General features: G+C 38.3%; 1 protein-coding gene across 2 annotated transcripts in view; it reads left to right on the top strand.

Annotated features, from left to right (window-relative positions):
- itgb1a (integrin, beta 1a) overlaps positions 1 to 14,096 on the top strand; it is a 75,506-nt gene extending 61,410 nt beyond the window's left edge. Inside the window, exons 12-17 of one of the 2 annotated variants that reach the window (XM_079805949.1) lie at positions 1,602 to 1,840; positions 1,944 to 2,166; positions 5,954 to 6,186; positions 6,272 to 6,438; positions 10,581 to 10,658; positions 12,969 to 14,096. In XM_079805949.1, the coding sequence (XP_079662075.1) occupies positions 1,602 to 1,840; positions 1,944 to 2,166; positions 5,954 to 6,186; positions 6,272 to 6,438; positions 10,581 to 10,658 (940 nt within the window). In that variant the 3' untranslated portion in view covers positions 12,969 to 14,096. The remainder of the gene's footprint in view (positions 1 to 1,601; positions 1,841 to 1,943; positions 2,167 to 5,953; positions 6,187 to 6,271; positions 6,439 to 10,580; positions 10,659 to 12,968) is intronic. The other variant, XM_079805950.1, reaches the window with a different exon arrangement.
- The last annotated feature ends 3,665 nt before the right edge of the window (positions 14,097 to 17,761 follow it).

Genomic DNA, 17,761 nt, shown 5'->3' with positions numbered 1-17,761 from the left:
GCATGCATGTTGCATTTGTGCTCTAGTATTAGTTGATTGTAGTTGAATTGTTGATTGTATTTGCCGATTTCTATAAAAATGCTCTCTGTTGCAGTCACACACATGTGTGTTTTTGTGTGTATGAGTGTATGCGAGAGAGAGAGAGATAGAAAGTTTGTTCCACTTTGTGTTTATGCTCTAGGACCAGACCTTGATTTAAATGTAGAAATTTTCAGATTTATATTTTAAATTTAAATTTATAGTAATGACACCAAAATTTTAGATACAAGTAAAATTTCACTATTCATCTATTCTAATTTTGATACGACAGCTAAAATCGCTTGCCTTACTAATATAAATGTAAAACATTATTAAAAACAAGTAAACAGTCAGTAATAAAAAAAGAAAAAATAATCAAATAACAAGCAAAAGCACAAATGAATACAATATAACAAAGATACAAATTAAATAAATAATGCTTTTCAGGTTTTTCAGGTAGTTCTGACAGAAGTTTTCAGGTATAGACATTTAATAAAGTAAGCTAATGTAAAATAACTGCTAAGTTTTCACAGTAAATTAAACACCCTCATCCCCCTTTTAAATCTCCCTAGTTAAATAGGGCACTGTTTAATAAAAATGTCTACCAAAATTCTCATTATATATACAATAAACAATCCAAATAATAATAAGAAATGTGATTCACATAATCATAATGGTCCAGATAATTTTATTAACCCCTTAACTGTCAATAGGTGGGACACCTGGCACTCTTTTTTTGATCACCTTTTTTCAATTTTTGTGATATCAACTTCAAATTTGGAACACAACTTGGTTAGACATATGGCAAATGGGGGTGACAGTTAAGGGTTGTAATTCTTATTACTCACATAATACCATAATTTACTGCATTACTGCAAGAAAAATAATACAGTGATTGATTTGGTCAGCATACATTATAATCACAATACATTTTTATGCATTTATGCAAAATTTATACATTAGAAATATAAATGTTTGCGTTATTGAGAATACAGTTTTTGTTGATTTTAGGGTTAAAGGGATAATTCACCCAAAAATGAAAATTCTGTCATCATTTACTCACCCTCAAGTTGTTCAAAACCTGTAAGAGTTTCTTTGTTTTGCTGAACACAAAAGAAGATATTTTGAAGAATGTTTGTAACCAAGCAGATAGACATCCATTGACTACCATAGTAGAGAAAAAAATACTATGGTAGTCAATGGTTGCTCTCTCTGCTATCTGAACAGCTTGAGGGTGAGTAAATGATGACAGAATTTAAATTTTTGGGTGAACTATCCCTTTAAATCTGAATCTTTGATGTAAAACATCTTTATGTACTTATTTGGATATTAGCTGTCAGAAATATCTTTCCACATGAGTGTGTGTGTGTGTGTGTGTGTGTGTGTGTGTGTGTGTGTGTGTGTGTGTGTGTGTGTGTGTGTGTGTGTGTGTGTGTGTGTGTGTGTGTGTGTGTGTGTGTGTGTGTGTGTGTGTGTGTGTGTGTGTGTGTGTGTGTGTGTGTGTGTGTGTGTGTGTGTGTGTGTGTGTGTGTGTGTGTGTGTGTGTGTGAGCCGTGTTCTCAGTTCTCACTGTGTTCTTTCAGGTGCAATAAGGGACGTGTGGGCAGGCAGTGCGAATGCCGGAAAGATGAGGTGTCCACCGAGGACCTGGACAAGAACTGCCGCAAGGACAACGGCACGGACATCTGCAGCAACAACGGCGAGTGTGTGTGCGGCACCTGCGAATGCAAGAAGAGGGAGAACCCCGAAGAACGCTACAGCGGCAAATTCTGCGAGTGTGACAACTTCAACTGCGACCGCTCCAATAATAAACTCTGCGGAGGTACTGAAACAGGAAGCTTTTCTTTTTTTAGACTGCCAATGCATCACTCCTCAGGCAGGAAAAGGACATAAATAAAGCGGTTGATGTGATCTTTTTCCTGTAGGACACGGCCGCTGTGAGTGTAGGATGTGCATCTGTGATGCTAACTACACCGGAAGCGCGTGCGACTGCTCTCTGGACACCTCCACCTGCTTAGCCTCCAACAAGCAGATCTGTAACGGCAGAGGGACGTGCGAGTGTGGGACCTGCAGGTGCACCGACCCCAAGTTCCAGGGGCCCACCTGTGAGATCTGCCCCACCTGCCCTGGAGTCTGCACTGAGCACAAGTCAGTGAAACACACCACTGGTTACGCTACATTCAGTGCATGCACCATTTCAATGTAGCACAACATGTGCAGGTGCCCAAAAAATATTAGGGATGCACGCAGGGGCGCCGCTAAGGGGGGGAAGTTAGGACGATTCTAAGGGCCCATGCACTTTTGGGGCCCCCAGAGATTGGTTTTATTAGTAGTAATAGTACTAGTAATAGAAATTATAAATGTATAATCTACCAAAGAGTTGCAAATATAACAAAATGATGGCTTATTTCCAGCAAAATCCACCACTCACAAACCACTCACGCTCATGGGTAAAACGACATTTGCTCAAATCCCACTCCGACATGAAATTGATCTGTACTGTAAGAGAAAATGCATAATAAAATGTATTTAGTTTTATATTTATGTTTAAATATTATAATGTAATTTTTTATGTCTGTCTGTGTAGTCAATCTGTCAATGTTGATTATGAAAAGTGAACAGCATGAGTAGGAAAGGACACATCATAAGATGTGCAATGCCAGGAGACATGGAGTGGGTCAGACATGATTTTGACCACTTCATTAAGTTTTGTTTTGTAGAAAGCCTTTCTTTAAAGTAAATTCCTTTTGTATAAATTGTATCTTAATTTTAATCAATGTTTCATCGACCAATTGGGGCATTCTGGGTTGAGCGAGCGGAGCTTAATTGGTCAGTATTATTAAATTGCAGACAGAGATTTTAGATAGCTTGGTTGGTGCGGTAGGGGGCCGACATCATATTCTTTCATAGGGCCCAAAATTGCTAGCGGCGCCCCTGGATGCACGATATGAAAATTTTGGCCGATACCGATAACCGATAATTCTTTATATTTGAAAGCTGATAACCGGCACTGTAAAACGTAATAAGTTGACTTTACTTAGAAAAAGTGAGGAGACCGATTGCCTTAAAATTTTCAAGTAAAGCAGCGTATTATTTTTTTGTCGGCAAAACTTAACAAAATTTGTACAGAAAACTTGTTAATGAAGTATACTTAACTCAAAATTATTAATTATGTTAACTTGTTATTAGTGCTCACTAGGAAAATATTAGGAAACCTATTGCCTTAAAATTCTCAAGTAAGCTGAACTTAAAAAAATAAGTGAAGACAAAAAGCAACAACTAAACTCCATTCAACACTTATTTATTACTTATCAATAGTCTACAGGTACTACACTGTTAAACAATTAAGTAAGCATTACTTAATTGCATTAAGCTGTTCTTACTTAAATCGTTTAAGTTTTGTCAACTTAATTCTATCTGGGATCTGAGGAAGTATACTCCCAGAGTGCATTGTGGCATGAATAAATTAATTGCTTCATTTTACTATTTTTAGCTTTATTTTACTATTTGTCTTTTGTCAGTATAACCTGAATAATGACAGCAAGTAAAATAGTAAAGGTCGTATTAATAATAAAAATAAAAAATAAAAAAAAATCCTTGTTACCATTGTTGTGTTTTGCATGCTGAATGTTGAAGTGTGTGTGACACACTCAAGCATGGTCAAATGATATTGTGACAAATATAGAGGGATTATATCAACTCAATTAAAAGGTTATGCCATAAATATTAGCAAAAATAATGTTAAAAGATCATTATTTGACATTAAATATAGTTATGTTGTATATCATTAATGGACAAATATTTTATATATATATATATTACTTCCCTTCTTTTGAAATCATACAACTATGATTTCCTGTTGCATTGCTGCATTAATAGGAAGTTAATTACTATAATATGAATGAAGTTCCAAGTGTCCAACCAAAGGGAACACTGATCACAATTATGGTGAGAGGAAGTGGAGGAATTGAGTGATAAGTCTATACAAAATTGCACCACCTCAAAAACACTTCGCCCGCCGGTCGCCTGCTTGTTTTTTTGCTTTGGCAAAATGGTACTCAAACCAGTCAAGTAATGTTTACTTGAGTTTTCTAAGTAACGAAGGCATAGCATGCAAATAGTTCAGATTACTTAATTGTTTTAAGTAAGTTCAACAAATTATTGGACATTAAGTAAAGTTTACTAAAAAAGTCTTAGTAAGAGCAACTGTTGGATTTTACTAAATACGAGTATTGAGAACCTGATTACAAAAACAAAAGTCTCACCATTAAAATCCATGTCCCAAACACACAATTATGATGTTATGTAGCCGATATGACAGACTTGCGCTGCACATGAACTGCGCTTTACTGTAATGCATTAACTAACATTAACTACTAGTGAGACCTTATTGTAAGGTGCTAGCCTACCTATTGTTCTTTATAATTCTTTTGCACTTTAATCTGTTTGAAACATTAGTTTACTATACATTTTTGTGTATTGCTTTATTGTGTTTAAATGTTCAGTTCTTTTTGTCATAAGAAAAGGTTATTAAACCTGTTATAGTTTTACACTTATAGTAACACTTTTTTTGCAACTTATTTCAATATCGTGATAATACCGTATACCGTGATAAAAGCTTCAGCAATTAATCGCAACATGAAAATTTGATACCGGCACATGCCTATATAGAACATAAAGTATTGCAAACTTAACGTTTGCAACGTAAATTCAAATGTAGTGCCTGCTCAGACTTTGCGCTCTTTGCGATGACATTATGCGCATCGTTAAAGACGGCTAGCATTGATTGGTCGGGAAGTAACATGTTTCATGTCCACTACACAACAAGAATTTAGGAAACAAAACAGACAAAAATATTGTGTAGTCTGAACCCGGCACAAGTAAACAGTAAAATATTTATTGTTGGCTGAACTTAAAAAAGTCAGTAATCTGGTTGCCTTAACATTTTGAGTTTATTAAAACAAAAAAATGTTGTTGATACAAATCAACCGAAACTCAAAATATTGGTAACACTTTATAATAACTCACGCTAGTCCCTACTAATTAAGACAGATAATGCAGACCTTAAACCTATTTAAACACACAGAAATGTCAAAAATGTACACACAAAAAAAACAAAATATAAGATAAATCACAATGAAGTCTGTTACACGTTGGTTATGTTGATGGAAGTTAGCCTATTTTCAGGTGCTGTGTAATATCATTGCGCCGCTGCAGTCATGGGGCGGCTCACAGCTCTTGATCATTATGCAGGAATGAGAGAATAGTTCCTAGTCATATCGGTCTAGAAAATCACAACTTTTAATTTTCCCTCGGCCTTAGTACACAATGTAACTATACACATCACAACATGTAAATAGGAAAATGATTGCGTTATTTGACAATTATTGAGCAGTAGGCTAGCTGGAGCCATTTACCTCCAGTCTTTGTGCTAAGCTAGGCTAGCTGGAGCCATTTACCTCCAGTCTTTGTGCTAAGCTAGGCTAGCTGGAGCCATTTACCTCCAGTCTTTGTGCTAAGCTAGGCTAGCTGGAGCTGTTTACCTCTAGTCTTTGTGCTAAGCTAGGCTAGTGGTGGGTGTTATGGCACGGAGATGAGAATGGTGTGTATGGACTTATCTAACTCTGGGGGATATGGGGAATAAGATAAAGTCCCAAAAAGTCGGCGTGTTCCTTTTAGTATTACCAGTTATTTAGGAGTTGTCAGTGGTTTATAAGATCATTTAGAGAGTGTAAGGAAATTATCTAAATGTACATTTATGCATCTTATTATTTACACATATAGTAATAGTTACTCATTGTGTTCATAAATGCTGTATTAACGAGTTGTCAGTGAACTCGTTCTGTGATCTGCGGACTATTCATGCAACATTCTCACTAATAAATATCTTTCCCTTCTCCTCTGTTCCACGTTCACGACTGTTTTCCTGACGCAGGGAGTGTGTGCAGTGCCGGGCGTTCGGCACCGGAGAGAAGAAAGACACGTGTGAGAGAGACTGTAGCGAATTTAACCTCATCAAGGTAAAGGACAGAGATAAACTCCCTCAGCCGGTGCAGGCCTTCCCCCTCATGCACTGTAAGGAGAGAGATGCCAACGACTGCTGGTTCTACTACACCTACGCCGTCAACAACAACACCGAGAAGGAGGTGCACGTGGTGGAGGTTTTAGGTGAGGCGCCATTTCAGAGATTGTAAAATGCTATCATTCGGCAGCAAAAATCCCAGTCTTAATTAGCATGTGCTGTGTTTGGCAGAGTGTCCGGCGGGTCCTGACATCATTCCCATCGTGGCGGGTGTGGTCGCAGGCATCGTTCTGATTGGTCTAGCTCTGCTGCTGATCTGGAAGCTGCTCATGATCATTCACGACCGCCGCGAGTTCGCCAAGTTTGAGAAAGAGAAGATGAACGCCAAGTGGGACACGGTATGATAAAAATAGCACGTTTTAACTCTGTTATTAAAGCAGCACTAGGTAGGTTTTGCTCTCGGGCTCCCCCTACAGTTGGGAAACAGTATTGTCCTCTACTACTGTCGTAAACTCTTCTCATCTTACATCAGGGGAAGCATCGCGCGTGTATTTATTGACATGACAACTATGATAGCCCTGAACACTGCAGGAGTTCACATGCGTGTTCTGCTTGCGTCGCGTGTGAAATGTCTTCATCCACAGTGGCACATGTTTCAGCATGTCATATGAATATAATTTCATGGGTTTTATTTTTTTTCAAGCGCCAAATGATCGCGATGCTCACGTTTACAAGCCAGCGTCATTATAGTAGCCTAGTCTATTGGTTCCCGTTTTACAGAATCTATGATACTTCAATTCAATGTTTGAGTGGTAGGTAATAACCATATATCGTCAATATTATAATATCAAGCTACCATAGATTAATCTGCAAATTTGAAAAATCGATTTGCATTATAGCTTGAGGCAAGACAAATAAACCAATATCACAGACATGTTAGGTATCCTAAAATATGATTTTGTACGTCTTATGTATTTACTTGCACGAATGTAAGATCCTCCTTCAGCTCACGCCCGCGAGCAAACGCTGCCCAATGTTGATCCTCCTGCCTTTAATCCCATCACTTTCTCCTTTCCTCTTTTTGCTTTCCTCCGACAAAACCTTTGCTTTCTTATTTTTCTGTGCTGCTTCGGCCATGACTATAACATTCGGCAGACAAATGATAGTTGGGCTCGCACGTCTGAATTTAAGGAAGTGGGGGTGGTGGTGGAAGTGACGTATATGCCGTAAAGCAGTCGAATTTTGTAGTTCTTTTTGTTCTCGGGTTACTACCCGAAACCTGAAGTTTAAAAGTACGATTAAAAACGATACAGACCCCGTCAGGCTATGGCAGACGTGTCATTCAACCTATTGTAAGTCGATGTATCATCACAAGAGTCTTGAAAATATATTATAAAGGTTGAAAAGTTACCTAGTGCTGCTTTAAAACTGGACCAAGATGCTTCCGTCAAGTTTTCAATCCGTCCGATTAAGAGAGCTCTGTTTTTAGGAAGCTGTGGAACTGAAAGGAAAGGCTTTCGTATTTTTTCAAGGCCTCATTTTTCTGGGTGTGTCGTGGCCAGTTGAGGTCAGTGTGGATGAGTCACTGCTGCCCTCTGCTGGTTCACTGTACACACGTCACCCAAGTGCACTTCATTGAATTGAGTGTGCACTTATAATGGATGGGTGCACTTTTCTCATTTCTGCGTAATGATCAAGAGCTGTGAGCCGTCCCATGAGTGCAGCGGCGCAATGATATCACACAGCGCCTGAAAATAGGCTAACTTCCGTCAACATAACCATTCAGTGTATTCCGGTTCAATAGATACAGTTCAGGATCTGCACCAAAGTTAATATCTTCTGATTTGTCTCTCAGAAATATCTAAGCAGGTCGTAGCGTTGGTTATGTTAACAGAAGTTAGACTATTTTCAGGCGCTGTGTGATATCATTGCACCGCTGCACTCATGGGGCGGCTCACAGCTCTTGGTTATTACACAGGAATGAGAGAATAGTTCCTGCCATATCGGCCTAGAAAATCACAACTTCTCATTTTCCGTCGGTCTTAGTCGACAACCTTTTTTCACTGACGAAAACGAGACGATAACTAAATAAAAACTAGTGTTGGATGACAAAAACTATAATGAAAATCAACTGTCATTTTCGTCAACAAATAAAAACGAGACGAAAGTGTGAGTGAGGGAGGATTAGGGAAGAGATGGGGTCAGAACTGATGTCCTGTGTCACAGATGAGCACATTTGAGTTTGAGCTGATCTAACCTCTGGAAAACACGGCTCACGCATCCCCAATCCAGCTCCAGAGCGGCTCAATCACTGAAGAACACACATTTATCACAGACCAGTGTTTATGAACTAATGCTGAGGAATAATGACTTTACTTTACCATGTTTATATAGTAATATGTTTTAGACGGTTGTAACAACGCATATTTGATCTCCCTCATCTGAACTTGAATGAGCTCCTGCAACTGCAATAGTAAGGCGAGATTTCAAAATAAGAGTCCTGGTGTATTTCCAGCTTGTTTATAATTAAAAGTCACGCATTATATATTCGTTTTTGCTTACACAATAAACTGTATTTAATTTAATTCCCATTTAATTCATAGTCAGGAGGAAAGACCAGTATTTGACACATATTAAATAAATTATCAGGGTTATAATAGTTCACTAAAACCATTAAAAAAAAATCCTTGTTACTTGAAATTAAATAAATGTTAACTGAAATTAAAAAAATAAATAAACAAACTTATTTGAAGCTTTAGCTAAACATGATATGGCCTACTAACTAAAACAGAAATACAAAGTTATAAAAACAAACAAAAAAGTGATTTGAGCTCTTTCGTGTATTTTTAATGTTAAAAACAAAATGATGTCAAAATGTCAGTTCAAGTGACAGTCGGTTATGTAATGCTTAAATGCTTAATGTTTTACAATTGAACTAAACTCATTAGATTTTAGGAGACTAAATCTACAGTAGATTTAGTCGACCAAAATCGTATGATATTTAGTCGACTAAAACTAGACTAAAACTAAAAACAATTCAGGTGACTAAAATATGACTAAAACTAAATGACATTTTTGTCAAAAGACTATGACTAAAACTAAATCAAAATTTGCTGTCAAAATTAACACTGCGTGCCGATAATATCGTGCATCCCTAATTCTAGCTTCATGCATTCTTTTTTTATCAACACTTGTATGCGAGTAAGTTTCATAAAAGACTGCATCCAGATCAGATTCAGAACAACGATCAGTGAAAAGAAGAGTAGAGTTAAAGCTTTCATTGCATCTTCATTCTGTTGCGGAGGTCATCATTCAGTATGCATGCTTTCCTCCTTTTCCATTCATGCTCATGAAATCCCTCCATCTCCCTCACTGTAAAAAAATACTGTTGGGTTAACTTAAAAAAGTAAGTAACCTGGTTGCCTTAAAATTTTGAGTTCATTGAAATTAAAAATTTGAGTTAATACAATGAAGGAAATTGGTTTAATAAATAGAAAGTCGAAATAATATTGTATCTGAACCACATAAATAAATTAAAGGGTTAGTTCACCCAAAAATGAAAATTCTGTCAGTAATTACTCACCCTCATGTTGTTCCAACCATGTAAGACCTTCGTTCATCTTCGGAACATAATTTAGTATATTTTTGATGAAATCTGAGAGCTGTCTCACTCCTCCATAGGCTTTCAGAGGGACTGAAACTTGATGGCCCAGAATAGTAAGTAAAAACGTCATTTAAGGAGTCCAAATGACTACAGTGGCTCTGTATTAAGTCTATCATGCGACGAAAATACTTTTTGAGTGGAAAAACAACAAAAATAACGACTTTATCACACTATTATTGTTGTTCAATTTGAGCCTCTGACGAGAGTTCGCGGGAGTGCCACGACGCATGCGCGAGAACTGAGATTACGGCGTTCTTCTTCTACTACTACTTGACTGGCTGCTCACTCTTTCGGAGTAGGGTTAATCTCAGTTCTCGCGCATGCGTCGTGGCACTCCCGCAAACTCTCGTCAGAGGCTCAAATTGAACAACAATAATAGTGTGATAAAGTCGTTATTTTTGTTGTTTTTCCGCTCAAAAAGTATTTTCGTCGCAAAATAAAAAATATACTAAATTATGTTCCGAAGATGAACGAAGGTCTTACATGGTTGGAACAACATGAGGGTGAGTAATTACTGACAGAATTTTCATTTTTGGGTGAACTAACCCTTTAAGAAATGTTGTGATAAATCATGAAAATAGCACAATTTGGCATGTTTCACTGCATTATTACAAATAAAACACAATATGCTTACAAAATCTTTTAATAATATTTAAATAAAGGGTGATGTCGATTCTCAAATGTTCATTGTCTCTAACTCACATTTTTTATTTCAATGAACTCAAAATTTCAAGGCAACCAGGTAACTTACTTTTTAAGTATTTTTTACAGTGCTATGACCACCATCTTTTGTGTTGTCCATTTGTTGTCCATCATTCCAGCTCTTCTGTTGCTTCATCTGTCCTTGATCTGTTATCTGTCCCTTTCCACTCTCAGACAGAGAATCCCATTTACAAGAGCCCTATTAATAAATTCAGGAACCCAAACTATGGACGTAAAGCTGTGGCTCTATAAGTTTGTATATCTCAATCCTCTTTCTGCATGGCCTTTTTCCAGTGTGTGTGTGTGAGATAGAGTTTCTGAACCAGATCACCATTTTTCCATCATTTCCAACCATTTTTGTACGTATATTATTCATATCTACTCCAGTCATGAAACTCTAGATGGCGCAGGCTGATCGATACATGCCATCTGCATGGCACAAGCTGATTGGCTCTGCTGATCCTACAGCCAATGAGATTGCTAGCTCAACATTGAAGTTGTCTGGTTCGGTGTTTGCTCCTCTGAACCCCTCCACCTCCCCAGCTCCACCTGTCTAGATCTGATACAAAAATCACTAATCGACTACAGCATGAGCATCGTACAGTTGTGCAATATTTAATCAGAGTTTGACTTAATATTTTGCCTTTTCTTCACTGGATATCCATATCTTCGTCAAAAAATGCTGTAAATAAATGTTATACACCGATCAGGCATAACATAATGACCACTGACAGGTGAAGTGAATAACACTGATGATCTCTGTTAGTGGGTGGGATATATTAGGCAGCAAGTGAACATTTTGTCCTCAGAGTTGATGTGTTAGAAGCAGGAAAAATGGGCAAGCGTAAGGATTTGAGCGAGTTTGACAAGGGCCAGATTCTGATGGCTCTGATGGCTTGACGACTGGGTCAGAGCATCTCCAAAACTGCACCAAGGAAGGACCAGTGGAGAACCGGCCACAGGGTCATGAAGGACCAGTGGAGAACCGGCCACAGGGTCATGAAGAACCAGTGGAGAACCGGCCACAGGGTCATGAAGGACCAGTGGAGAACCGGCCACAGGGTCATGGAGGACCAGTGGAGAACCGGCCACAGGGTCATGGAGGACCAGTGGAGAACCGGCCACAGGGTCATGGAGGACCAGTGGAGAACCGGCCACAGGGTCATGGAGGACCAGTGGAGAACCGGCCACAGGGTCATGAAGGACCAGTGGAGAACCGGCCACAGAGTCATGGAGGACCAGTGGAGAACCGGCCACAGGGTCATGGAGGACCAGTGGAGAACCGGCCACAGGGTCATGGAGGACCAGTGGAGAACCGGCCACAGGGTCATGGAGGACCAGTGGAGAACCGGCCACAGGGTCATGGAGGACCAGTGGAGAACCGGCCACAGGGTCATGGAGGACCAGTGGAGAACCGGCCACAGGGTCATGGAGGACCAGTGGAGAACCGGCCACAGGGTCATGGAGGACCAGTGGAGAACCGGCCACAGGGTCATGGAGGACCAGTGGAGAACCGGCCACAGGGTCATGAAGGACCAGTGGAGAACCGGCCACAGAGTCATGGAGGACCAGTGGAGAACCGGCCACAGGGTCATGGAGGACCAGTGGAGAACCGGCCACAGAGTCATGGAGGACAAGTGGAGAACCGGCCACAGGGTCATGAAGAACAAGTGGAGAACCGGCCACAGGGTCATGAAGAACAAGTGGAGAACCGGCCACAGGGTCATGGAGGACCAGTGGAGAACCGGCCACAGAGTCATGGAGGACAAGTGGAGAACCGGCCACAGGGTCATGAAGAACAAGTGGAGAACCGGCCACAGGGTCATGGAGGACCAGTGGAGAACCAGCCACAGGGTCATGGAGGACCAGTGGAGAACCGGCCACAGGGTCATGGAGGACCTAGTGGAGAACCGGCCACAGGGTCATGAAGGACCAGTGGAGAACCGGCCACAGGGTCATGGAGGACCAGTGGAGAACCAGCCACAGGGTCATGAAGGACCAGTGGAGAACCGGCCACAGGGTCATGGAGGACCAGTGGAGAACCAGCCACAGGGTCATGGAGGACCAGTGGAGAACCGGCCACAGGGTCATGGAGAACCAGTGGAGAACCGGCCACAGGCTCATGGGCGGCCGAGGCTCATTGATGCCCGTGTGGGTCGATCAAACAGACGAGCTACTGGAGCTCAAACTGCTCAAGAAGTTAATGCTGGTTCTGATAGAAAGGGCTCAGAATACACAGAGCATCGTTGACTTGGCATCCAAACTCAATCCAATCGAGCATCTGTGGGATGTGCTGAACAAACAAGTCCAATCCATGGAGGCCCCACCTCACAACTTACAGGACTTAAAGGATCTGCTGCTAACATCTTGGTGCCAGACACCACAGCACACCTTCAGGGGTCTAGAGGAGTCCATTCCTCGACGGGTCAGGGGGACCAACACAATATTATGCCTGATCGGCGTATAGCTGCATGTGTTGTTTTAAAGTTGTTTTAAGCATTTAGATGACATTGTGAGGTTGAATTGTACTTTAAAAAATATGATTTGTATCTTTTTTCGCAGGGAGAGAACCCCATCTACAAGAGCGCTGTCACAACTGTGATCAACCCCAAATATGAAGGCAAATAATGACATTGGTTTGACGTGCAAGAATGTTTTGGAAGGGATGAGTGTGCAGAATTCTCCTTTAACGGGTTTATTGTCTCATTGTAATGTCGTTCTGGTAGAGCAGTATTGTAGCTCTGTGTAAGGAAGTAGTATTTTATGTCTCTCGTCCCTTGCAAACGTGTACAGGTTGTATAGTCTTTTTATTTACTCCAGTATTTCTTCTTTTTAGCCCTGTGTACATTCACACATTCTCTCGTTTCGAACAGAACAGATCATTGTGGGTTTCACTTTAAATCGCAGACCTTGAATCCCACCCAAAAGCCATTTTAAAAACATAACATGATTTTTTTTTTATATATATATATATATATTCTATCTGCTTCATCATTGATGCTGTCAGTCATACGTTGGCAAAAGAAAACTATGTGATCAGTGTTTATGTGATTTCTGAACGTTTGGTTTGATATGCTGATAATCTATGCATATATGTTTACTGTCATCTTGCATTTCACGTCTTTGTTATTTCCCTCGTATTCATGCTCTTAGAAACTCATTACGGCACGCGTCTTGTGGTCAGCTTTAATGTCTGTGTATTGTATGTGTTATGAAGGATTATATGTTGAATTATGACGTGGCTCTTGACGAGTATCAGGTCAAATCCTGTAGTTTGTAGTCAATCGGTGTAGAAAGCCAAATGTCCTTATACGCTCATTAGAAATGAGCATAATTATTGACACCTATCACTGAAATTGCAAATGTTTTCGGATAGTATATTTAAAATAAAGCTGGAAGTTGTAAGCTTTTTGCCACACAAAATGTGGAGAAAATGAAGAATTTGAGTGTATAGTTGTGTTTTCTAAAGTTCATATGCTCAAAGGTACTACATCCCTGTATTTTTACTTCTTTTATTCAGACATAATAAGTCATTTAAAGCTATTGGAAAGCTAAAATAATAAATTTGAAGGATGAAACCAGAGAGTTACTGCCACAACACCCAATGTAGCTTGTTTTTTAAAGTGCCTTTTTCTGGTTTTCTCAATATTGCAATTTTGAATTTATTTATTAAAACAAAATCTAAATGATTGTGATTGTGTCTTTCTTTTGCACTGAAGTGGTGAACACATGAGCATTATTTAGGGTTACTGATACACTACCAAGAATCATACAATTTCTAAATCATTATGATTTATGAAAAATATATAAAAGGTATAGTTTATTCTGTAATACAGCATAACTTCTAGAATATAATACTATAATAGTTTTGCAGTATGCAAACTGTGCTTAGTATGTAAATTGTAAAATTGCGTAGAATAGCAGGAGGATCTACAAGATGCAACTCAACTGCGTTTTCCAGTGTTTCCAAGGCTGGAAACTTCCCATGGGAATTAACGGGAATTAATGGGAATAAAACTTAAATGTAGTTGAATTCCTGCATTCCTCCATAACATGCACATTTGATCAAATCAATTGTGAAATATTATTACAATTTAAAATAATGTTTTTTTTAATATACTTTAAAATATCATTTATTCCTGTGATCAAAGCTGAATTTATCATCATTACTCCAGTCTTCAGTGTCACATGACCCTTCACTAATCATTCTCATATCAACACACACTTATGATTATTATCAGTGTTGAAAACAGTTCTGCTGATTCATATTTTTGTATAACCTGTGATACTTTTTTGGGGATTCTTTGATAAATACAAAGTAAAAAAAAAAAAATCTTAAATAGAAATCGTCTGTAACAATATACACTACCGTTCAAAAGTTTGGGTCAGTATTTTTAATTTTTTTTAAAGAAATTAATACTTTCATACAGCTAGGATGTTTAAAAAAGTGCTAGTAAAGATAAAATAATATTAACAATGATAGTAAATCATCATATTAGAATGATTTCAGAAGGATCATGTGACACTCAAATTAATAACACATGCATAACAATTGCTGCAATAAAAAAATATATGTATTTTACATATTTACTAAATTAGAAGGAAAATATATCAATATGCAATAAACAAATACAAATCGAACATGTCCGTTTATGACCAAACAAAATTTGTTTAAATATATGTTTATATTTATATATGATACAGTTTATATAAATTCCCAACTTGGAATATTTCCAAAATTCCACGGATTAAGTTCCCATTGGATGTGTCCACCCCTTTGCAACCCTAGTTATGAAATTACGAAATATCAAACATCCCCTTCCTGTCTCATTATTGAACTAGATTACCAGAAGTTGACAATTTTTGCATTTTGATTACAAATTTGGAATTCAAATACTAAATATTAATATTCATTTCTGAGATAGCCACTCACATGAAACTGCAACATAAAATTGTTTATTAATGGCAACAATGTAGCATATTATGTTTATGTTAATCACTCCATACTGTATGTCATTTTACATACTAAATACTAACATATTAAAGTAAGTAGAGTGGGGTAAGATGAGCCAGTGGGTAAGTTGACCCACTCTTTTTATCCATGTCATCATATATTTTGGAACCACCCATCATTTCTGCCCGACTGTGAAAAGGAGACACACATGGGAGGAGTGGAAGGCACACATTTACTTTTAAAACTGTTTTTCAAAGTAAAACTTTATGGTTGTTAATCTGTCCAGGTCTAGAGATAGTTATGATATATATTGGTGATTTAGCAATGTACAAAACCATGCAAATCATTTAGCTAAATATTAACCTGAATTGGTAAGCTAGCTGGTTTTATCCAAAATGGCAGCTATGGGGCAAAGTGAGCCAGTTGCTGTGGGGTAAATTGAGCCAGCATTTTAATTTATGCCTCTGTAAGGCACTGTAGTTGAGTTAAATCTCTGAAGTATAAACTGGTCTAATGTTACACGACTGGTTTAGTTTATCCATTTCTTTTAAAAACAAATCGTTTGAGATTATAACAAAGGAATATTTGACAGGAAAATTTCAGTTATTTTTTATTTAAATTTACTCAAACTCAGTTTAGTCTGTTTTTGGGAATGTTACAACTTTGGTGATCAACATATTGTTTCAGAAACAATTTAAGATATTGACATTTAAACTTCATTTGGTTGGTTTTATGTTGCTTAAGTTAGCTTTAGGAAAAGAAATATGACTATTTGTAAAAGGAAATTTGATTATTGAAGGTGTTTTTAAAAGAGGTAAATTATCTTTACAATTTCAAATGGGTTTGATTCAGTTTCAATTAGATGGTCCGTTTACACCCAGATGGTGCAACTTACCCAATGACTCGGATCAACTTACCTGGGGTAAATTGAGCCACAGAAACACTTTTTCTTAGTGTTTCTTAGTGTCATTATAGATGTATTCTGATTATTTACGATAGCAAACATCCTGAAATTACTTTAGATACTTTCATTGTACTTCTGCCTTATTTTCCCCCTCTCTTGAGGGCCACATAAGTTTTAAAAAATGGCTCATCTTACCCCACTTAAGTGCAGAAACAGGCGTTAACCAACAGAGGGCAGCAGCAGATAACAAATACAGTTTCCTACAAACTAAATATCTAAATAAAGTGCGTATTGTTCAGGAAAAAACGACACAATATATGTGTATTTATTTGGAGATAATCAAGCGCATTCGCGGGGAGAAATACAAACAAAGACTCTATTCTCCCAGAAACAACACGGGCTAGTGGAGTTTAAACACCATTGACTCTGAAACTAGTGGGCTTATTGTACCACAGATTCATTCATAATACACTGGAGAATGTGCCTGATCAGCTAACGTACACAACACACTGACAACAGTAAATTTGCTCTGTTCAATTACAGATAACAGACGGCTTGGAAACAACATGCTATCACGTTAGCTTTACAATAGCCTCTTACTAATCATACTAATCTCTTGCGTACGGTAGCATATGTTGTACTAAATGTTATGTCAGTATTCAGCACGTTACACATTGTTCTTTCTTCCCCATGCTAGCTAACTGAAAATAAAGCTAGTTCATCTCACATGTAGAGAACGAGTGCCTCAAATGACTCAGCTGCAACAACAACAACCACATATTTACCATCCATCTCGCTGAGTAATTGATTTCATCTTTGCTATTTCGTGCTCCATTGTTTGTATAGTCGTGATTCATGCACTAACCATTGAAATAAGTTATGATTATGGTTATCATGAGGGTAGCTAATGCACATGTGACTCAAGATGATGAGTTGATGGTTCTTACTAAGGATTTATTGAGGAGGAAAACCATCCATAAACTTCATTCACTGGTGCAAACAAGCAAGAGTTTGGATGCTCCTAAAGGTGTCTCGTCCAAATATAGGCCTAGGTTATATCTCAAAATAAGTGCAAAGGAAGTTCTCCGACGTCTGGATGTCTGCCACAGGCCCTTCACCTTCTGCTGGAAGTGTTATCTTCCCAAATGGATACGATCCACCACAGTATACACTCAGCAAAGCAGCTTTCCTTTGTTTGCAAATGCGTTACACTTTCATTGTGCAATTCATTCCCAACGGATACAACAAATTACAGAAAACATTTCATTTTAAATAAGTAGCCCTTTATTGAGTGTTTTTAGCAGCAACATATTGCTTTCACAAAATGAAACCTTTACAAATCTCTTTTAATCCTTGACTAGCGTTATCCGGGATATCAAATAAAAGACTTGAAGATCTTGAGACATCATTAATGCCCTTTAAAGTGCAAATGCCCATATTTTCCCAAGTTTTATTGAACAAAGATGGTCTCTTGAAATCAGATTTCTGAAAGAGTCT

Source organism: Gobio gobio (assembly GCF_949357685.1).
Source record: "Gobio gobio genome assembly, chromosome: 23".
Lineage (NCBI taxonomy): Eukaryota > Metazoa > Chordata > Actinopteri > Cypriniformes > Gobionidae > Gobio > Gobio gobio.
Note: the sequence above shows the minus strand (reverse complement) of the source record. Positions and strands in the feature narration are given on the sequence as shown.